Raw genomic sequence first — 23,847 nt, 5'->3', positions numbered from 1 at the left:
TAAATGACCAATCCATTTCTTTTTTTTTAGAATTAGAACATTACAGCGCAGTTCAGGCCCTTCGGCCCTCGATGTTGCGCCGACCTGTGAAACCATCTGACCTACACTATTCCATTTTCATCCATATGTCTATCCAATGACCACTTAAATGCCCTTAAAGTTGGCGAGTCTACTACTGTTGCAGGCAGGGCGTTCCATGCCCCAACTACTCTCTGCGTAAAGAAACTACCTCTGACATCTGTCCTATATCTTTCACCCCTCAACTTAAAGCTATGTCCCCTCGTGTTTGCCATCATCATCCGAGGAAAAAGACTCTCACTATCCACCCTATCTAACCCTCTGATTATCTTGTATGTCTCTATTAAGTCACCTCTCCTCCTCCTTCTCTCTAACGAAAACAACCCCAAGTCCCTCAGCCTTTCCTCGTAAGACCTTCCCTCCATACCAGGCAACATCCTAGTAAATCTCCTCTGTACCCTTTCCAAAGCTTCCACATCCTTCCAGAACTGCACGCAATACTCAAGGTGCGGCCTCACCAGAGTTTTGTACAGCTGCATCATGACTTCGTGGCTCCGAAACTCGATCCCCCTACTAATAAAAGCTAACACACCATATGCCTTCTTAACAGCCCTATTAACCTGGGTAGCAACTTTCAGGGATTTATGTACCTGGACACCAAGATCTCTCTGCTCATCTACACTACCAAGAATCTTCCCATTAGCCCAGTACTCTGCATTGCTGTTACTCCTTCCAAAGTGAATCACCTCACACTTCTCCGCATTAAACTCCATTTGCCATCTCTCAGCCCAGCTCTGCAGCCTATCTATGTCCCTCTTGTGAGCAGATTGGTCACCTGCCCCTCATCCTGTCTCCATTAAAACTGGAAGTGGGCGGATTGAATTTTAACCTCTGACCCGACACCAACCCAGCCGTTTTGAGAGTTTAGATTCAGACCTAAGGGTGAGATGCCATTTGCGCAAACAAAACAGTGGAGTGGCGTAAGTTGACCAACAAGTTTGGTTAGGCCACAACTTGAGTACTGTGAGTTCTGGTCACCTCATTACAGGAAGGATGTAATTGCACTGGAGAGGGTACAGAGGAGATTTATGAGGATGTTGCCAGGACTGGAAAAATGCAGCTATGAGGAAAGATTGGATAGGATGGGGTTGATCTCCTTGGAACAGAGAAGGCTGAGGGGAGATCTGATTGAAATGTACAAAATTTTGAGGGGCCTGGATAGAGTGGAGGTGAAGGGCCTATTCACCTTAGCAGAGAGGTCAGTGATGAGGGGGCATAGATTTAAAGTGATTGGTAGAAAAATTAGAGGGGAAATTAGGAAAATCTTTTTCACCCAGAGGGTGGTGGTGGTCTGGAACTCACTGCCTGAAAGGGTAGTTGACGCAGAAATCCTCAACTCATTCAAAAGGAGTCTGGATATGCACCTCAGGTACTGTAATCTGCAGGGCTATGGACCAAATACTGGAAGGTGGAATTAGAATGGATGGATCATTTTTCAGCTGGCACAGACACAATGGGCCAAGTGGCCTCTTTCTGTGCCTTAAACCTTCTATGATTCTATGAAGGTCTGGAGATTTCTGAGCAATCATGATGTGTCTCTTAATTCCCTTAACTTGCTGGCTGATTTGCAAATTATTATGGAATGCATCGTTAACATGCCATTTTTCCAGATAAATGCAGCCCCATCTGTTTCTGATTCTCCAATCATAATTTAATGCCCAAAATCCCAGAATCTTCTTAGTCAAACCTCCCAAATGTTTTCAAGGCATCAAAATAATTTTGGAGGTAGTATCCCCAAAGATGCACGCGGTAGACCAAATGTGATTTCCAGATTGTCAAAATAATTTATTTTTATTTATTAATCAAATGCCCTCAAGATGGCTCGCAATACTAAATTGGCCATACTGAACAGTTCGACATTGATTGGAAACTTTCAGTTAATGGTTTGCAGCAAGTAGAAATGCAGCAAGACCTGGACAATATCCAGACTTGGGTTGATAAGTGGCAAGTAACATTCGTGCCACACAAGTGCCAGGCAATGACCATCTCCAACAAGAGAGAATCTAACCATCTCCCCTTGACATTCAACGGCATTACCATCGCTGAATCCCCCACTATCAACATCCTAGGGGCTACCATTGACCAGAAACTAAACTGGAGTAGCCATATAAATACCATGGCTACAAGAGCAGGTCAGAGGCTAGGAATCCTGAGGCGAGTAACTCACCTCCTGACTCCCCGAAGCCTGTCCACCATCTACAAGGCACAAGTCAGGAGTGTGATGGAATACTCTCCACTTGCCTGGATGGGTGCAGCTCCAACAACACTCATGAAGCTCGACACCATACAGGACAAAGCAGCCCGCTTGATTGGCACCCCATCTACGAACATTCACTCCCTCCACCACCGACGCACAGTAGCAGCAGTGTGTACCATCTACAAGATGCACTGCAGCAATGCACCAAGGCTTCTTAGACAGCACCTTCCAAACCCGCTACCTCTACCAACTAGAAGGACAAGGGCAGCAAATACATGGGAACACCACCACCTGCAAGTTCCCCTCCAAGTCACACACCATCCTGACTTGGAACTATATCGCTGCCGTTCCTTCACTGTTGCTGGGTCAAAATCCTGGAACTCCCTTCCTAACAGCACTGTGGGTCTACCTACCCCAAATGGACTGCAGCGGTTCAAGAAGGCAGCTCACCACCACCTGCTCAAGGGCAATTAAGGGATGGGCAATAAATGCTGGCATAGCCAGTGACGCCCACATCCCATGAATGAATAAAGAAAAAAGTTCCAATGACATAAATTTACAGTTTGCCATATTATATTCATGTGCTGTTTATTAGCCCAAGCATTGTTTGGGACATTTTAACATTACAAATTGAATTGATACATTATCAAATGCTTTCTGAAAATCCAAGTAAATTATATCCAATGGTGTTAATGAATTTAGTTACTTCCTCAAATAACCATTGAGGTATAACTTCATTTTTCCAAATCCAGACATATTGTCATGGTCCTGTAGTTTTTTTTTTGCTCATACACTGTTTGCCTTTAAGGCTTGCAAGAGATCAGTATTGCTTTAAGAACCGGCAAGCCTTAGGAGTTATAGGAAGGTTCAGTTTCGTTGCCTTAGAAACAGCCATTTGGAGACTGCAATTCAAAGGGTGCATTCTCGTTACCATAGAAACAGCCACTGGGATTGAGTCTCATGTGATACATTTGTTTCAACTCAATTCTGAACTGGCTTATTAGTTGAAGACAGTTTGTTCTAACAGACATGAACAGCTGTGATGACAGTACCTGGAAAAAGAGCTCCGAACCATTTAAACTGAAGGAATAGGAATTTAGTCCATTTAATTATCTCTCAAAATTCTAAACATCAAGCCAAAACAGAGATCTCTGGTAATTTAAATTGAAGAAAGGAAAGTTAGACTGGGACAATCTTTTATCCCTCAAAAATTCTAAAGTCAGATTGATACTATTGAAAGTGTTTGCAAGTCATTAATTATTGAAATTCGCTGGACTTCAAGCAACATTCTGCGAGGACTTCAAGCAACACTGGACTGTAAATTTGCAAGGACTCTAATTTTTTGTATTTTAAATGTTGTTTATATCTTCATAGTGTTCAAGAATTTAGTTCTTCTAATTAAAGAGTTAATTTGTTGATTTAAAGACACCTGGTTTGGTTAGCCTCATTCAGGAGTTAATAGATGGTACAATTTGGCTGGGTCTTTCTTTAATTTGGAAAGTTTTAAATGATATGTTAGCCGATCTGTGGAGCAATGGGATTGAATTAACAGTGCTTTGGTCCCGGCTTTAACAGGAGCGGTCAGTTGCAACAATATGTTGATTATTCCTTATGGCCACTGTATTCTTCAGAGGAACATAGTTGGCAACCCTGAAAATGCTCCTCAACTTCCTCTTTCCTACCTACATTAGGCTGATTCGTCAATAATTCAGCTTCATTCTTCATTGCCTTTTTGAATATCAAGACAAAAACTGGCTAGATTCCCATCCTTAGATACAGCTACGTCATTTACAGAGCCCCTAAAAGTATGAAAAAGTTTCCCGTCTTTCTCAGTTTCTCAGGGACTCTAGATATCTTCTAAATGTTTTTAAATGTCTGCTGATCTTAGCATTAAAAATTAGGGTGGATTTCCTTTTCTCTATGTTTGGGTAATCAGCATTCTCCAGGTATACTGAAAAGGGAAAAAAAGGTGGAAACTTATTATTTACACTCTCTGCCCCCATGTACTGTGCCAGGATTTCTTGACTGACATAGCTGATATATAAGCACTTGAATGAGATTGAAGGAGCTGTTACCACAATCCTGCCTCACTTTTTTCATCTATCATGTTTAGATGCCTTAGTGAAGACCCGATGAAGAAATCGGTGGAAGGCCACGCAATGGATCCCTTACAGTCTGTGGGTCACAGGGGCAGCTGGAAATGGAATTAGAGGCCAGCACAGCAAGTTTATGAAGCTTTCCTCCCCCTACAAAAGATGATCTCTAGGTCTTAGGGCCCACAGCAGTAGTCAGAAATTCCCTGCTTTGCAGTGCAAAGGTTCAACCATGGAAAGGCTCAGCATACCTTGGACTGAATATAGTGCAGCTGTTTGGAGTGGGAATGGTGGCTTGGGGGGCCGGAGAATCTCATCGGATGTGCTCGCTTGGAAATCCGATGCCAGTTCTGGATTTAGTCAGTGGTGGGAAATCACCAAGGCAGCTGACGCAACGGAATGCAATTTAAATTGCTGAACGCTTAGTTTTAATACATGAGCATCTAATTCATCGCAATTCAATGAGGGGAGGCTTGGAATTAAGTGGACGACGGGCGGCCCTCACTTTCCTTTGATTCCCGGCCATTGAATGCTGGCGGCACCGAGGTGAGGCCTTAGTCCTGCGATGGGTAGGCAGCGATGACTAGCACTTTAAAGGGGAAGAGCGGGGAGTGGAGCCATTGTCGGCCTGCAATGCTGTGCACTCTGCAAGGGGGGTTGGGGACGCGGATGGGAGTGCCAACCAAGCAGGGTCACGGGTGGCAGTGCCGACTGAGCAGGGTCTCGGGTCGGAGGGCTGGTTGAGCAGGGTCTCGGGAGGGAGTGCTGGCTGAGCAGGGTGTTGGGTGGTCTGCAAGGGGAGCGTCTTGGGTTTGGGTGGCTGTATCAGGTGTCCAAACTGTTGTGTAAGAGCATTGGGTGCCCATACTGCTGGATGAGAGGGTCGGCTATCAGCAAGGGTGGGAACTGAGGGCCATCAGGGAGTCTGGCGGGAGAAGTAGCAATGGTACAGCTGCCAAGGCAGGGTCATCTCTGCATTGACAATGCTCTGGAGGCTCACTGATCACCTGGCATGGGTCTCATACACCCTGTCTTTTAGGACCCCTCGGCGTGATGCGGCACCTCCGACAGCGGGAGGACCAGCAGGCAGCTGTGCTTGCCCGTGACGCTCCATGACAAGAGCGACAGTAGCCAGCCATGCAAAGAAGGGCTCACCTGCACCAGAGAGTGTACCAAGATTTTACTCAGCTACCTCCAAATGTCCGAGTGGCATTGTCAGTGAAGAATATGGCTGTCCAGGGAGGTTGTCACTGACTTATGCGCCACGCTGCCAGATGAGTTGTGACCTCTGGGATTTGGTGGTCACCGTATGCTAGTGGCCTTGAAGATCACAGTTGCACTAAACTTTGACGTGTCTGGATCATTCCAAGGATCCATTGGGAACATGTGTGGGATCTCCCAAGCAGCAGCCCAGCGCTGCATCAAGGACGTGACCGATGGCCTGTTCAAGTAGCCACGACACCTACATACTTCAACATCTGAGATGCCACAGCTTTTCAGGCCCCCCACCTGCCTTCAGGGATGGATTCATGACAAAGGCTACTCATTGAAGACATGGCTACCAACGCCTGTGAGGAACCCTCGTACTGCAGTGAGGAGAGGTACAATAATTGCCATGGCTCCACCTGAGCGACAACCGAGAAGGCCATTGGGCCGCTGAAGATGAGATTCTATTGCCTAGATCGATCTGGTGGAGCCCTGCAGTATGCCCCAACCACGGTTTTGTGTATTGTGGTGCTCTGCTCTGTTCTGCACAAGCTAGCACTGCAGAGGGGGGAGGCCTTGCATGATGAGGACATGATTGAATGGCACGCCTCCACCGATGAGGAGGACGCAGAGGAGGGAGATGAGCAAGTAGCACTGAACTTTGAAGGCACTGGAGGCCAAGGAGGCAAGAAACAATCTCCTACATTCCCACTTCCAGCCACCATGATGGCCTCTCAGAGTAAAATCAATAAAGACTCACCTCATGCATGCAGCCTGCCCCCTCCTTTCTATTTGTCTTCCGTGCCTTGCACCCAGCAGAACCACGTGCTTTGGCCCATGAGAGACCCTATTCAAATGAGGGCTGTGCCTACATTGGCATCCACTAAGGGGGAAGGGGGAAGTCAGCAGCTCACAATTAATGTGTGATAGAATAATCACTTTTCCACAATGAATGTTAGTTGCAAGAACAAAAGAACGTTATATGATTAAACAAATGTCAAACTACAAATACCTGTGAAACACCAAGTGTCTCTAGGTGGTCTCCTTTATACGTTTACAAGTGCTTCTATGAGGTGTGACCCCAGCGCGAGGAGCTGGGCTGGAGGCAGGCTGCTGATCATGCTGTCCCTTGGCCTGTTCTCTGGCTGCCTGAGGTAGGAGGGCCCCAACTGCTTGAGGGTTTCCTGCATGGGTGCAGGACTCTCCTCAGCTGTCGCGGCTACTGGAGCTGGGCTCACTGAGGAAGGGGCTGAAGATCCGTTGTCCACACTTGGGAGTGCCCTGAGGGGAGCCCCCATCTGTGGAGGGCAGCCTCTCCTCCTCCCTTTCAAGGCTCATTTGAATCTCCCTACTGACCAGAGGAGGTCTAGGACCTGGAGAAGATTCCAGGTGCCTCGTCTCCTTCTCTCGCCTAGCCACTGCTGCATTCTCATGGCCAAGGCCATAGTGGGCAGCTCTGTGCGCATTTGTGGGATCTAGTTCTCCATGAGGGTTGCCAACCTCTCGATGGAGGAAGTCAAGCGCTCACATGCCTGAGACATGACATGAATGGACTCCTCCACTGTCAGCTCATGGCTGCGAACTGCCTCCGGCATGTCGGCCAGATATTGCCTTACCTCTCTCTGCAACTCCAGCATGTCCCGTGCTGTCGATGCCAGAGGCCCATCATCGGCCTGGGGCTTAGCATGGTCCTGGCCACCCACTGTCCTCTGACTGTCAGAGGCCTCGGCTGTCTCAGCCTCAGCCAGCTGCTTGGGCGTGTGTGCGGTGCTCTCGCCAGCTTGTGACCCTGATTCTATAGCCGAGTCAGAAACCCATCGAGGTGAAAGTATCTGTGCTGGTGGAGGGTGCAGCAGAGTCATGGGGCGGTGCTTCCTCTGACTGGGATTCCTCCTCAGAGGTTGATGGCTGTCTCCCTTCTGCTTGGGTCCCCTGCGGACGCCGACCTGCATGAGAGAACACAAACATGCGTGGTTTAGGTTGTGCAGATCTCAAAATGCCAACCAGGCGTGATGTGGGTCTCCAGAAGTGAACTATACATCGATGGAATACAATCCTCAATCCCTTGTGCGGAGACTCCAGTCTCTCCAACAGTTATCCAACGGCCGCCCTGGGCCCCTGCTAATACTAGTGCCTCTGCCTCAGCTGTGGAGAGAGGCCAAAGATCTGGGATTACTCCGCCAGTCCGTGATGTCTCCCTGCTGTTATGGGCCCTCTTGTAGCAAGTGGAAAGAGGGAGATAGTCATACTTCACAGAGAGTTCAACATGACAGTTCTGCTAGTGGCAGCCCCAGGCCCCTACTGGGGTACCACATATAGCTCATGCTCCCATCCGCTCTCAGGGGAGTTAATGGGGGTGAGCTGTGAAAGAAGGTGTCCTGTGGCCGAGATGCAGCCATGCATTTAAAAGGAACAGGTGATGCCTAAACCCCTCTGCCAGTGCATCTGCCATGTTTCCCTCCTCGTGTCTCACTTCGTCCTGTGCAGCAACATGGGTGTGAGTTGTTTATAGGCCACCAAACAGTAGTGGTAGTGTGGGGCATGGTATTAATCAGGATATTAGAGAAGCATGTAGCATAGGTAACACAGTAATCATGGGTGAATTCAATCTGCATATAGACTGGGTAAACATAATGAGCACTAATGCTATGGCGGACGAGTTTCTGGAGTGTGTTAGGGATGGATTTCTAGAGCAGGATGTTGAAGAACTAACTACAGAACAGGCTATTTTAGATCTAATATTATGTAATGAGAAAGGGCTAATTAATAATCTTGTTGTAAAAGACTCTTTAGGGATGAGTGATCATAATAAGATAGAATTTTACATTATGTTTGTAACTGAGGTCGTTCAATCTGAAGCCAGGTACTAAATTTGAACAAAGGAAATTATTAATGTATGAGGGGCAAATTGGCTGAGATGGATTGGGAAAATACATTAAAAGGTATGACAGTACATAGGCAATGGATCGTCTTTAAAGAAATATTACATAGTTTACAGCAACTGTACCTTCAAGGCACAAAACCCCCAAAAGTAAAGGCAGTCAACCGTGGATAATAAATGAAGTTAAGGACTGTAGTAGTTTTTTAAAAAGGCCTATAAAGTTGCCAGAGATAGCAGTCGACCTGAGGATTCGGAGGATCTTAGAATACAGCAAAGAAGTGGAAAGAAATTGATAAAGAAAGGGAGAATAGAATATGAATGTAAGCTAGCAAAAAATATAAAAATGGACCGTAAAAGCTTCTATCGGTACGTAAAAAGGAAACGTTTGGCTAAGACAAATGTGGGTCCATTATAGGCAGAGTCAGGAGAATTTAAAATGAGGAATAGAGAAATGGCAGAGAAGCTAAATGATTACTTTGTGTCTGTCTTCACTGAGGAAGATACAAGAAATCTTCCAGAATTAGAGATCCAAGGGATTAGGGGGAATGAGGAATTGAAGGAAATTAGTAATAGTAAGGTTGTATTGGCAAAATTAATGGGGCTGAAGGTTGCTAAGTCCCCAGGACCTGATATTCTACATCCCAGAGTATTGAAAGAGGTAGCTATGGAGATAGTGGATGCATTGATGATCATCACCCAAAATTCTATAGATTCTGGAGCAGTTCCTGCAGATTGGAAGGTTACAAATGTTACCCCCACTATTTAAGGGAGGGAGAGAGAAAACAGTGAACTACAGACCTGTTAGCCTTACAGCAGTCATTGGAAAAATGCTTGAAGCTATTCTAAAGGATGTAATAAATGGACACTTGGATAATAATGATCCGATAGGGCATAGTCAACATGGATTTATGAATGGGAAATCATGTTTGATGAACCTGCTGGAGTTTTTTGAGGATGTTATTAATAGAATTGATAAGGGGGTGTTGGTGGATGTGGTATACTTGGATTTTCAAAAGGCCTTTGATAAAGTCCCTCACAGGAGGTTGGTTAGCAAAATTAAAGCACATGGGATAGGAGGTAATATACCGGCATGGATTAAGGATTGGTTAACAGGCAGAAAACAGAGAGTAGGAATAAACGGGTCATTCTCATGTTGGCAGGCTGTGACTAGTGGGGTACCGCAAGGATCAGTGCTTGGGCCCCAGCTGTTCACAATATATATCAATGATTTGGATGTGGGGACCAAATGTAGTATTTCCAAGTTTGCGAATGACACAAAATTAGGTGGGAATGTGTGTTGGGAGGAAGATGCAAAGTGGCTTCAAGGGGATTTGGAAAGACTTCGTGAGTGGGCAAGAACATGGGAGATGGAATATAATGTGAAAAATTGTGAGGTTATGCACTTTGGTAGGAGGAATAGATGTGCAGAGTATTTCTTAAATGGTAAGAGATTAGAAAGTGTGGATGTACAAAGGGACCTGGGTGTCCTTGTCAATAAGTCACTGAAAGCTAACATGAAGGTGCAGCAAGCAATTAAGGAGGCTAATGGTATGTTAGCCTTTATCACTAGAGGATTTGAGTACAGGAGTAGTGAAGTCTTGCTTCAAATGTGTAGAGCCTTGGTGAGACCGCACCTGGAGAACTGGGTGCAGCTTTGGTCCCCTTCCCTTAGGAAGGATATTATTGCTGTAGAGTGCAAGGAAGGTTCACCAGACTTGTTCCCAGGATGGCAGGACTGTCCTATGAAGGGAGATTGGGGAAATGTGGGCCTGTATTCTCTAGAGTTTCAAAGAATGAGAGGTGATCTCATTGAAACCTAAAAAATACTTAAAGGGATAGACAGGATAGATGCAATTAAGATGTTTCCCCTGGTTGGGTAGTCGAGAACCAGGGGACACAATTTCAAAATAAGGGGGAAGCTCCTGAGGACAGAGATGAGGGGAAATTTCTTGACTCAGAGGGTTGTGAATCTTTGGAATTCTCTACCCCAGAGGGCTGTGGAAGCTCAGTCATTGAGTATGTTTAAAGCAGAGATTGATAGATTTCTAAATACAAATGACATAAGGGGATAAAAGGATAGTATGGGAAAAAGGCATTGAAGTGGATGATCAGCCATGATCATATTGAACAGTGGAGCAAACTTGATGGGCTGAATGGCCTACTCCTGCTCCTATGCTTCAATCCTTAAAAAAAACCAGTTGTGGAGCATTCACCTTGGCAGAATGAAGGGTGTTGCTGACCCTCTTGCAGCACTGTACCCACATCCGGGATGGTGGGGGGGGTCGGTGTGGGGGGGTGACACCAGGGCTGCTGACCTCCTCTGCGATCTCCATCCAGGCTTGCCTGGTCAGGCGGGAGGACCTCTTATTGTCATCACTGGGGAAGAGGACCTCCCACCTTTCCCTTGCAGGTGGAGAATTGCAAGGGAGGCATCGCTAAACCATAGGGCCCCACCCTGTGTCGTGCCTCTGCCATCCTGCAGGATCCATCTCTGGGGGCAGGGCTTTATATATGGCGCTAGCACCTGCTCCAGAGATATCCAAACCCGTATTCGGCGTCTTGCATCCTGCCTCTGCACATCCATTATGCAAATTGGACGCCCGCTGGTTGATCACGGTGGGCCACCCTCACGTGTGACTAGCGGGAATGGCACACATTTCCAGGTCCTCCGCTGGGACTCAGGACATCCGCACTAATTGCAGGGTGCATGTCTGGTGCCCAACTGGGACCCATAGACTAAAATCTATCCTATTGTCTTTACAAATTAACAGTACACAAAGAATCCCCATGAAAATTGCGATCTCTGGTTTGGGAATAAGATGGCTAGAAGAATATATGATGCAGGCATTTAAAATGCTGAGAAGGTAGCTCAGATGTGAGGTGTTTAACTTGGAATGTGAGCACAAAACTAGAAGACATGAGTAAAAATTAGTAAACTTCAAAGATGTCGAAAAACAGAAAATTTGTTTTTTCACAAATGTGGGCATGCAAAACAGATTCCCAGGAAAAGCGGTAAATGATGTGTTTATGAAATCCTTCAAAAAAAGAGTTGTGTAAATATTTGACTAGGAATATAGCTGAAGGTTATAATGATATAAAAATATGTAGTCACAATCAAATACTTCATACAACACAAAGATGACAGAGTTGCCATGGTTGTGTGGAATACCAAGTTATCGAAGCTGATTTCACAAGGATGAATACAGTAGGACGTAGAATTGGATAGATTTTCCAGTTTCACTTGATTTCTTCACTTGAAGGAAAGAAGGTACCAGCCCTTCGCTTTGCAAGCTGGAACGTCAGAACTATGTGTCCTGGCCTGTCGGAAGACCTTACACAAATCAACGATTCTCGGAAGACCGCCATCATTAACAACGAGCTCAGTAGACTCAATGTGGACATTGCAGCACTTCAGGAGACTCGCCTCCCCGCGAGTGGCTCTCTAGCAGAGCAAGACTACACCTTCTTCTGGCAGGGCAGGGATCCTGAAGAACCAAGACAGCATGGAGTGGGCTTCGCCATCAGAAACTCCTTGCTCAGCATGATAGAGCCTCCCTCAAATGGCTCGGAACGCATACTGTCCATCCGACTGCTCACCACCTCTGGTCCAGTACACCTACTCAGCATCTATGCTCCAACACTCTGTTCCGCACCTGAAGCTAAAGACCAGTTCTATGAACAACTCCATAACATCATTAGCAGCATCCCCAACACCGAACACCTATTCCTGCTGGGGGACTTTAATGCCAGGGTTGGGGCCGACCATGACTCATGGCCCTCCTGCCTTGGGCGCTATGGCGTTGGAAGGATGAATGAGAACGGGCAGAGACTGCTTGAGTTGTGTACCTATCATAACCTCTGCATCACCAACTCGTTCTTTCACACTAAACCCTGTCACCAGGTTTCATGGAGGCACCCAAGATCACGTCGTTGGCACCAGCTAGACCTCATTGTCACAAGGCGAGCCGCCTTAAACAGTGTTCAAATCACACGCAGCTTCCACAGTGCGGACTGCGACACCGACCACTCCCTGGTGTGCAGCAAGGTTAGACTCAGACCAAAGAAGTTGCATCATTCCAAGCAGAAGGGCCACCCGCGCATCAACACGAGCAGAATTTCTCACCCACAGCTGTTACAAAAATTTCTAAATTCACTTGTAACAGCCCTTCAAAACACTCCCACAGGGGATGCTGAGACCAAGTGGGCCCACATCAGAGACGCCATCTATGAGTCAGCTTTGACCACCTACGGCAAAAGTGCGAAGAGAAATGCAGACTGGTTTCAATCTCATAATGAAGAGCTGGAACCTGTCATAGCCGCTAAGCGCATTGCACTTTTGAACTACAAGAAAGCCCCCAGCGATTTAACATCCGCAGCACTTAAAGCAGCCAGAAGTACTGCACAAAGAACAGCTAGGCGTTGCGCAAACGACTACTGGCAACACCTATGCAGTCATATTCAGCTGGCCTCAGACACCGGAAACATCAGAGGAATGTATGATGGCATGAAGAGAGCTCTTGGGCCAACCATCAAGAAGATCACCCCCCTCAAATCTAAATCGGGGGACATAATCACTGACCAACGCAAACAGATGGACCGCTGGGTTGAGCACTACCTAGAACTGTACTCCAGGGAGAATGCTGTCACTGAGACTGCCCTCAATGCAGCCCAGCCTCTACCAGTCATGGATGAGCTGGACATACAGCCAACCAAATCGGAACTCAGTGATGCCATTGATTCCCTAGCCAGCGGAAAAGCCCCTGGGAAGGACAGCATTACCCCTGAAATAATCAAGAGTGCCAAGCCTGCTATACTCTCAGCACTACATGAACTGCTATGCCTGTGCTGGGACGAGGGAGCAGTACCCCAGGACATGCGCGATGCCAACATCATCACCCTCTATAAAAACAAAGGTGACCGCGGTGACTGCAACAACTACCGTGGAATCTCCCTGCTCAGCATAGTGGGGAAAGTCTTTGCTCGAGTCGCTCTGAACAGGCTCCAGAAGCTGGCCGAGCGCGTCTACCCTGAGGCACAGTGTGGCTTTCGTGCAGAGAGATCGACTATTGACATGCTGTTCTCCCTTCGTCAGATACAGGAGAAATGCCGTGAACAGCAGATTCCCCTCTACATTGCTTTCATTGATCTCACCAAAGCCTTTGACCTCGTCAGCAGACGTGGTCTCTTCAGACTACTAGAAAAGATCGGATGTCCACCAAAGCTACTAAGTATCATCACCTCATTCCATGACAATATGAAAGGCACAATTCAACATGGTGGCTCCTCATCAGAGCCCTTTCCTATCCTGAGTGGTGTGAAACAGGGCTGTGTTCTCGCACCCACACTTTTTGGGATTTTCTTCTCCCTGCTGCTTTCACATGCGTTCAAATCCTCTGAAGAAGGAATTTTCCTCCACACAAGATCAGGGGGCAGGTTGTTCAACCTTGCCCGTCTAAGAGCGAAGTCCAAAGTACGGAAAGTCCTCATCAGAGAACTCCTCTTTGCTGACGATGCTGCTTTAACATCTCACACTGAAGAATGCCTGCAGAGTCTCATCGACAGGTTTGCGTCTGCCTGCAATGAATTTGGCCTAACCATCAGCCTCAAGAAAACGAACATCATGGGGCAGGATGTCAGAAATGCTCCATCCATCAATATTGGCGACCACGCTCTGGAAGTGGTTCAAGAGTTCACCTACCTAGGCTCAACTATCACCAGTAACCTGTCTCTAGATGCAGAAATCAACAAGCGCATGGGTAAGGCTTCCACTGCTATGTTCAGACTGGCCAAGAGAGTGTGGGAAAATGGCGCACTGACACGGAACACAAAAGTCCGAGTGTATCAGGCCTGTGTCCTCAGTACCTTGCTCTACGGCAGCGAGGCCTGGACAACGTATGCCAGCCAAGAGCGACGTCTCAATTCATTCCATCTTCGCTGCCTTCGGAGAATACTTGGCATCAGGTGGCAGGACTATATCTCCAACACAGAAGTCCTTGAAGCGGCCAACATCCCCAGCTTATACACACTACTGAGTCAGCGGCGCTTGAGATGGCTTGGCCATGTGAGCCGCATGGAAGATGGCAGGATCCCCAAAGACACATTGTACAGCGAGCTCGCCACTGGTATCAGACCCACCGGCCGTCCATGTCTCCGTTATAAAGACGTCTGCAAACGCGACATGAAATCGTGTGACATTGATCACAAGTCGTGGGAGTCAGTTGCCAGCATTCGCCAGAGCTGGCGGGCAGCCATAAAGACAGGGCTAAATTGTGGCGAGTCGAAGAGACTTAGTAGTTGGCAGGAAAAAAGACAGAGGCGCAAGGGGAGAGCCAACTGTGCAACAGCCCCAACAAACAAATTTCTCTGCAGCACCTGTGGAAGAGCCTGTTACTCCAGAATTGGCCTTTATAGCCACTCCAGGCGCTGCTTCACAAACCACTGACCACCTCCAGGCGCGTATCCATTGTCTCTCGAGATAAGGAGGCCCAAAAGAAAGAAAAGAAAGAAACTTGATTTCTATTTATGGGAGAAAGCGTAGACCTTTCTTCCGGAGATTAGATGAGTTCGGTAAAGTTTGAGCTACAGCAGCTAGTGTAAGGTATGTCAAGGGAATGAAATTTCTAGTTCCATATTTTATGTTTTATATTGTAAATTACAAATGGATTTGTTAAGAGGTGCCAGGTTATGGAACAGCCATAGTCTTAGTTCTCTGCCAACCTTTCTTTGTGCATGCTAATATATAATGAATACTGACATCAACTGGGAGAATATATTTCAATACTTTCATTAATATATATTGTACCAAAGGTTACTGGGAACAGTAGTGTCGTGGCAATGTTACTGGACTAGTAATCCTGAGGCCTGAACTAATACTCCAGAGCAATGAGCTCAAATCCCACCACAGCAGCTGTTGAAATTTAAATTCAATTAATTAATATATCTGATACTACTGGATTAATGTAAAAACCCATCTTGTTCACTAATGCCCTTTAAGGAAGGAAATCTTCCATCCTTACCCAGTCTGGTCTACATGTGACTCCAGACCCACAGCAACGTGGTTGACTCTTACCTGCCCTCTGAAATGGTCTAGCAAGCCACTCAGTTGTATCAAATTGCTACAGAAAAGTTGAAAGAATAAAACCAGACAGACCAAGTGGCATCGACCTGGGCAGCGGAAGTGACAAAGGCACACCCTGCCAAGTCAACCCTGCAAAGTCCTCCTCACTAACATCTGAGGACTTGTGCCAAAATTGGGAGAACTGTCCAACAGACTAGTCAAGCAAAAGCCTGCCATAGTCATTATCCCCAAATCATACCTTATAGCCTATTTCCCAGACACCTCCATCACCATTCTTGGATATGTACTGTTCCACCCGAAGGACAGACCCAGCAGAGGTGGCAGCACAGTGGAATAAAGTCGGGATGGAGTTGGCCTGGAAGTCTTCAACATTGACTCTGGACCCCATGAAGTCTCATGGCAAGGAGACCTCCTGCTGATTACCACCTACCACCCTCCTTCAGCTGATGAATTAGTACTCTGAAGCACTGAGGCACAGAATGTACACGAGGTGGAGGAACTTCAATGCCCTTCACCAAGAGTGGCTTGGCAGTACCACTACTGACTGAGCTGGGCGAGTCCAGAAGGACATATCTGCTGGATTGGGTCTATGGCAGGTGGTGAACAAACCAACAAGTGGGAAAAACCTACTTGACCTCACCCTCACCAACCTACCTGTCTCAGATGCATCTGTCCATGACTGTAATGGTACGAGTGACAACCGCACAGTCCTTGTGGAGAAAAAGGACCATCTTAACACTGAGTGTTGTGTGCCACTACCACCGTGCTAAATGTAATAGATTCAGAACAGATCCAGCAGTTCAAAATAGGGTATCCATGAGGTGCTGTGGGCCATCAGCAGTGGCAGAATTGTATTCGAGCACAATCTGTGATCTCATGGCTTGGCAAATCCCTCACTCGATCATTATCATCAAAGGAAGGGGTTCAATGAGGAATGCAGGAGCAGCACCGGGCATACCTAAAAATGAAGTGCAAAAGCACAGGACTACATGCATGTCTAAGCAGCAGAAGCAGCATGCAATAGGCAGAGCAAAGCCATCGCACAAACAACAGATCAGAGCTAAGCTCTGCAGTCCTGCCAAATCCAGTCACGAATCGTGGTGGACAATTGAACAACTAACCAGAGGAGTAGGTTCCAAAAACACCTCATCCTCAATGATGGGGAATCGAGCACGTTAATGCAAAAGATAAGGCTAAAGCATTTGCAACCATCCTCAGCCAAAGGTTCTGAGCGGTTGAATCAGCTTGCCCTCCTCCTAAGTGCTCAGCATCAAAGATGCCAGTCTTCAACCAACTTGATTCACTCCACGATATCAACAAACGGCTGAAGGCACTGGATACTGCAAAGGCTATGGGCCCTGACAACATCCCGGCAGTAGTACTGAAAACTTGTGCTCCAGAACTCGCCATGTCCCTAGCCAAGCTGTTCCAGCACAGCTACAACACTGGCATCTACCCCGACAATGTGGGAAATTGCCCAGGTGTGTTCGGTCCACAAAAAGCAGGACAAATCCAATCCGGCCAATTACCGCCCCATCTTTCAATCATTAGCAAAGTTTTGGAAGGTCTCAAAGACAGTGCTATCAAGTGGCACTAACTCAGCAAAAACCTATCAACTGATGCTCAGTTTGGGTGCCGGCAGGGCTACTCAGCTCCAGACCGCAATACAGCCTTGGTCCAAACATGGAGAAAAGAGCTGAATTCCAGAGGTGAGGTGAGAGTGACTACCCTTGACATCAAGGCAGCATTTGACCGAGTGTGACATCAAGGAGCCCTAGCAAAACTGGAGTCAATGGAAATTAGGATGAAAACGCTCTACTAATTGGAGTCATACCTAGTACAAAGTAAGATGGTTGTGGTTTTTGGAGGCCGCTCATCTCAGCCCCAGGATATTGCTGCACGAGTTTCACAGAGCAGTGTCCTAGACCCAGCCATTTTCAGCTGCTTCATCAATGACCTTCCCTCCATGATAAGGTCAGAAGTGGTGATGTTCACTGATGATTGCACACTCTTCAGTACCATTTGCAACTACTCAATACTGAAGCAATCCATGTCCATATACAACAAGACCTGGACAATATCCAGGCATGGGCTGATAAGTGGCAAGTAACATTCGTGCCACACAAGTGCCAGGCAATAACCATCTCAAATAAGAGAGAATCCAACCATCTCCCCTTGACATTCAATGGCACTGTCGTCACTGAAGCCCCACCAACAACATCCTGAGGGTTACCATTGACCCGAAACTTAACAGGATAAGCCATACAAATACCTTGGCTACAAGAGCATCAGAGGCTGGGAATTCTGCAGCGAGTAACTCACCTCCTGACTTCCCTATGCCTGTCCACCATCTACAAGGAACAAGTCAAGAGTGTGATGGAATACTCTCCACTTGCCTGGATGGGTGCAGCTCCAACAACACTCAAGAAGCTCGACACCATCCAGGAAAAGTAGCCCACTTGATTGGCACCCCATCCACCACCTTAAACATTTATTCCCTCCACCACCAGTGCACAGTGGCAGCAGTGTGTAGATGCACTGTTCCTTCACGGTCGCTGGGTCAAAAACCTGGAACTCCCTCCCTAACAGCACTATGGGTGCACCTGCACCATTTGGACTGCAGCAGTTCAAGAAAGCAGTTCACCACAACCTTCTCAAGGGCAACTAAGGATGGGCAATAAATGCTGCCCTTGCCTGAGATGCTACTCACAACTCATGAACAAATAATAAATATAAAATCAAGCCCTGGATGCAATGGCCCAGGTTTTATGATAAAAATAACAGAGAGGCTAACCATGTTCCGTTATTAAAGAATAAATCAGACTGTAACTTCAAGCGACCGCACATTCACAATTAAATCTGGAAATTAGTAAGTTTCTGTCTGAGTTGCCCTGCTCTTTCAGGAACATCACTGTAACAGTGTCCCCTTGCATTTAAATAAATAGAATGGCTGAAGTTGCAGCACTTACATGATAGATACCCACTACACGCACCAGGAAAATTTTTGGTTTGTCCATTCAATTGTAAGTGAATTTTTAACAGCAGAAGTCCTACTTACTACCAAGAAACCTCTCTGACACTGAAAATTAACTTTTACAAGTGTGATGTCTCATTTCTTTAGATTTTAATTATCGCTGGAGATATCAAAAAAATTACAAATGTAAATAAGAAGTATTTTATACTTTTTCTTTATTTTTTATCTCTCCCTCAATCCCATCGTTCTTTCCCTCTCTTTATTTCACTTTCTCTATATATTTTACATTGAATTAAATATTCTAACTTACATTTTCTGGTTTAGACTCTGCAGGCTAGAAATTTGACTCTGGCGGTAATACGAAGTGGCAGTATTAGATTGGCCACAGGTTCCACGCAGTGCCAGATATTCAATTCCACTGGGTGCAATAGAACTGAATATCAGGAACTTTGTAGAACAGGCAGCTGATCCATTATCATCCACTTTGCATCGCCGCCTGAGACGAATTTTGAGCCCAGCGTTTCTCAGTGCGGATTCTTCAACCTGATTAAGGACATACACAGCTCCTTGCCCTGTCTACACAGGACCCAAATGCCCTGTAGAGGCAGCTGTGCTGTTTTCGATTTTTAATTACCGCAACTTTCAGTGCAAAAGCCCACTGACGTCTGTGGGCAAGTGCAATGAACGGCTTGCGTCACTCTTTCATCGCTGACAGCAAAGTCCAGGCTATCGACTACAAACTAAATAAACTCTTACCAAAGCTGGTGTCAAAATGTACAGCTTCACGTGTTGTATCATTATCTGTAGCAATGCTACTGGAGCTGAGGCTGGGAAAAGAAGTCTTGAAAGGTGAGACATTTGTAGGTAGCTCGGGAGAATAAAATGTTCCATCTGTCTTCTGGGCAAATGAGCTTGTGTCCTCCACATGCAGGAATGAGCCCACACTGCTATCAAAACTGGGTGATGTGCTGTGTGTAGAAGGCAGCAAACTGTCCTCCTGCACACCCGTGCTGTTCAACTGTTCTTTGTTCAAATCAGTCAACCTGTCTTCACCATTTAGGCCACCAGCAGTTGAGACATTTGTTATTGCAAAAGGAGAAAGTGTCACCAAATCTATTTGTTGTGGCATTCCTGAAGTGTTTCCAATGATGTCTGTATAAGGAGTATCAGAGAGATGTCCAGTCCCACTGGTTGCAAGTACATCATTCCTCCTTTGATCAAAAAAACCATCACCTATAACGCCTGATGAAAAACATAAAAAGAAAAGGTTAGTACACCATTCTGAGAAAATTCATTGAGTAATTTTTGAACTTTGCACTTGGACAGTAACTGAGTAGAGCAGATTGCCCACCCTTTATGGAATCTGCCTGATTTTTGTTGTATTGATTTCAGAACAAAAGTCATGCAGGCTCTACAATGAGCAACCAACCTGCTTTACCAGGTAATCACCCAGGTGGCAAAGATGAAAATTACCCCAGTCTGTGAAATGTTTTGTTATGTTTTGTCATGAGGCACAAGAGGCAACAAATCACTTCTACTCACAAAGCAGACAAATGCTTAATGAGTTGGGAAGGACATTCCCCTTTGCTATTTTTAACACAGACATTAATCTGTTCAGCCTTATGTAAATGCAACTAATTTACTAAGCAAAAGCAGGGATCTATTATTTTACAAAAGCAAAATATTGCAGATGTTGGAAATCTGAAATAAAAACTGTAAGTGCTGGAAATACTCATCAGGTCAGGCAGCATCTGTGGAGAGAGAAGCAGAGTTAACATTTCAGGTCAGTGACCTTTTGAAAAACTTCGTCTCTACCATGAATGTTTAGTTTAGTTTAGTTTAGAGATACAGCACTGAAACAGGCCCTTCGGCCCACCGAGTCTGTGCCGACCATCAACCACCCATTTATACTAATCCTACACTAATCCCATATTCCTACCACATCTCCACCTGTCCCTATATTTCCCTACCACCTACCTATACTAGGGGCAATTGCTAATGGCCAATTTACCTATCAACCTGCAGGTCTTTGGCTTGTGGGAGGAAACCGGAGCACCCGGAGGAAACCCACGCAGACACAGGGAGAACTTGCAAACTCCACACAGGCAGTACCCAGAATTGAACCCAGGTCGCTGGAGCTGTGAGGCTGCGGTGCTAACCACTGCGCCACTGTGTCTCAGGCATTTGGACTAATGTCCACCTCCATGGAAGGAGTGGCCATCTGAAAGGGGCATCAGAGTGGCAGGCAGGGATGCCTGCGCTCACAAATGACCTGTGCACACAGTTGTCACTTTAAACAGGATGGCATAAAACTTCGCCTTGGCGGTTTAGTGCCCAATTGAAGTGCAGCAGTGTTGTCCAGCTTTTGGCTGGCAGAGAAGTGCAGGTGAGCCATGAGAGGGAACTTGGAGAAAAGGCACATGGAAGCAGGGACTCTTCTCAAGGCATTCCATTTCTCAACACTTGCAACCCCCCCAATCCCAGTCAGAGCACCACATGCTGCGTCCTGCCCCAATGACTGAGTCTGCCCCTGCAGAGGTGTAGGTGGCACAATCTTTTGTAGGGCCTCATGGGCTCCAAAACCAAGAAGACATCTGGCATGGGCATCTTTATACCAAAATTCGGCAGGAGCTGGGAAATGTAGATTGGGAGCAGCTGTTTGAAGGTAAATCCACATGTGATATGTGGGAGGCTTTTAAAGAGAGGTTGATTAGCGCGCAGGAGAGACATGTTCCTGTGAAAATGAGGGATAGAAATGGCAAGATTAGGGAACCATGGATGACAGGTGAAATTGTGAGACTAGCTAAGAGGAGAAAGGAAGCATACATAAGGTCTAGGCAGCTGAAGAAAGACGAAGCTTTGAAAGAATATCGGGAATGTAGGACCAATCTGAAACGAGGAATTAAGAGGGCTAAAAGGGGTCATGAAATATCTTTAGCAAACAGGGTTAAGGAAAATCCCAAAGCCTTTTATTCATATATAAGGAGAAAGAGGGTAACTAGAGAAAGGATTGGCCCACTAAAGGACAAAGGAGGAATGTTATGCTTGGACTCAGAGAAAATGGGTGAGATTCTAAACGAGTACTTTGCATCGGTATTCACCGAGGAGAGGGACATGACGGATGTTGAGGTTAGGAACAGATGTTTGATTACTCTAGGTCAAGTCGGCATAAGGAGGGAGGAAGTGTTGGGTATTCTAAAGGGCATTAAGGTGGACAAGTCCCCAGGTCCGGATGGGATCTATCCCAGGTTACTGAGGGAAGCGAGAGAGGAAATAGCTGGGGCCTTAACAGATATCTTTGCAGCATCCTTAAACACGGGTGAGGTCCCGGAGGACTGGAGAATTGCTAATGTTGTCCCCTTGTTTAAGAAGGGTAGCAGGGATAATCCAGGTAATTATAGACCGGTGAGCCTGACGTCAGTGGTAGGGAAGCTGCTGGAGAAGATACTGAGGGATAGGATCTATTCCCATTTGGAAGAAAATGGGCTCATCAGTGATAGGCAACATGGTTTTGTGCAGGGAAGGTCATGTCTTACCAACTTAATAGAATTCTTTGAGGAAGTGACAAAGTTGATTGATGAGGGAAGGGCTGTCGATGTCATATACATGGACTTCAGTAAGGCGTTTGATAAGGTTCCCCATGGCAGGCTGATGGAGAAAGTGAAGGCGCTTGGGGTCCAAGGTGTACTAGCTAGATGGATAAAGAACTGGCTGGGCAACAGGAGACAGAGAGTAGCAGTAGAAGGGAGTTTCTCAAAATGGAGACGTGTGACCAGTGGTGTTCCACAGGGATCCGTGCTGGGACCACTGTTGTTTGTGATATACATTAATGATTTGGAGGAAAGTATAGGTGGACTGATTAGCAAGTTTGCAGACGACACTAAGATTGGTGGAGTAGCAGATAGTGAAGGGGACTGTCAGAGAATACAGCAGAATATAGATAGATTGGAGAGTTGGGCAGAGAAATGGCAGATGGAGTTCAATCAGGGCAAATGCGAGGTGATGCATTTTGGAAGATCCAATTCAAGAGTGAACTATACAGTAAATGGAAAAGTCCTGGGGAAAATTGATGTCCAGAGAGATTTGGGTGTTCAGGTCCACTGTTCCCTGAAGGTGGCAACGCAGGTAAATAGAGTGGTCAAGAAGGCATACGGCATGCTTTCCTTCATCGGACGGGGCATTGAGTACAAGAGTTGGCAGGTCATGTTACAGTTGTATAGGACTTTGGTTCGGCCACATTTGGAATACTGCGTACAGTTCTGGTCGCCACATTATCAAAAGGATGTGGATGCTTTGGAGAGGGTGCAGAGGAGGTTCACCAGGATGTTGCCTGGTATGGAGGGCGCTAGCTATGAAGAGAGGTTGAGCAGATTAGGATTATTTTCATTAGAAAGACGGAGGTTGAGGGGGGACCTGATTGAGGTGTACAAAATCATGAGAGGTATAGACAGGGTGGATAGCAAGAGGCTTTTTCCCAGAGTGGGGGTTTCAATTACTAGAGGACACGAGTTCAAAGTGAAAGGGGAAAAGTTTAGGGGGGATATGCGTGGAAAGTTCTTTACGCAGAGGGTGGTGGGCACCTGGAACGCATTGCCAGCGGAGGTGGTAGATGCGGGCACGATGGAGTCTTTTAAGATGTATCTAGACAGATACATGAATGGGCAGGAAGAAAAGAGATACAGAACCTTAGAAAATAGGCGACATGTTTAGAGAGAGGATCTGGATCGGCGCAGGCTTGGAGGGCCGAAGGGCCTGTTCCTGTGCTGTAATTATCTTTGTTCTTTGTTCTTTGTTATCTCAACTGTTAGAGCAGGGAAATAAGCAGCCTGTGTTTAGCTCTTCGAAGGCCAGAGGGATAGCATGACTTAGGAGTAATAGAAAGTGGGAGAAGGTTGTAAGAGGCACCCTGTCAATCAAGATCAATAGCGAGATCCTGGAAAATGTGGACCATTCTCTGTATATTGGGAGCCTCCTGTCAGTGAAGGTAGACATGGAAAATGAGGTTCATCATTGCCAGCTCAGCCTTTAGCAGACTGAGTAAGAAAGCATTTAAGGATCAGGATCTCAAACCCGAGATTAAGACCATGGTTTACTGGGCAGCAGTGATCCTTGCAGTCCTATATGCTTCGGAAACTTGGAAAACCTACAGCAGGCACCTCAAAGCACTGGAGAAGTACCACCAGAGATGCCTCTGCAAAATCCTCCAAATCCGATGGCAGGAAAGGCGGTCCAAGAGCAGCAGCCTCTCCCAAGCCAACCTGCCCAGCATTGGGGTGCTAATCACCCAAACCCAATTCAGCTGGACGGACACGTTTTTCGCATGCCTGAGAGCAGACTCCT

General features: G+C 46.4%; 1 protein-coding gene across 6 annotated transcripts in view; it reads right to left on the bottom strand.

Annotated features, from left to right (window-relative positions):
• The window catches only part of corin (corin, serine peptidase), a 261,008-nt gene that overhangs the window by 198,659 nt on the left and 38,502 nt on the right, over positions 1 to 23,847 (bottom strand). For all 6 annotated transcript variants that reach the window (XM_068035959.1, XM_068036006.1, XM_068035969.1 and 3 more), the window contains exon 3: positions 19,264 to 19,749. In XM_068035959.1, coding sequence (XP_067892060.1) covers positions 19,264 to 19,749 — 486 coding nt within the window. The remainder of the gene's footprint in view (positions 1 to 19,263; positions 19,750 to 23,847) is intronic.

The sequence above is a fragment of the Heterodontus francisci genome, chromosome 1, assembly GCF_036365525.1.
Source record: "Heterodontus francisci isolate sHetFra1 chromosome 1, sHetFra1.hap1, whole genome shotgun sequence".
Lineage (NCBI taxonomy): Eukaryota > Metazoa > Chordata > Chondrichthyes > Heterodontiformes > Heterodontidae > Heterodontus > Heterodontus francisci.
This window is presented reverse-complemented; position numbering and strand designations above follow the sequence as displayed.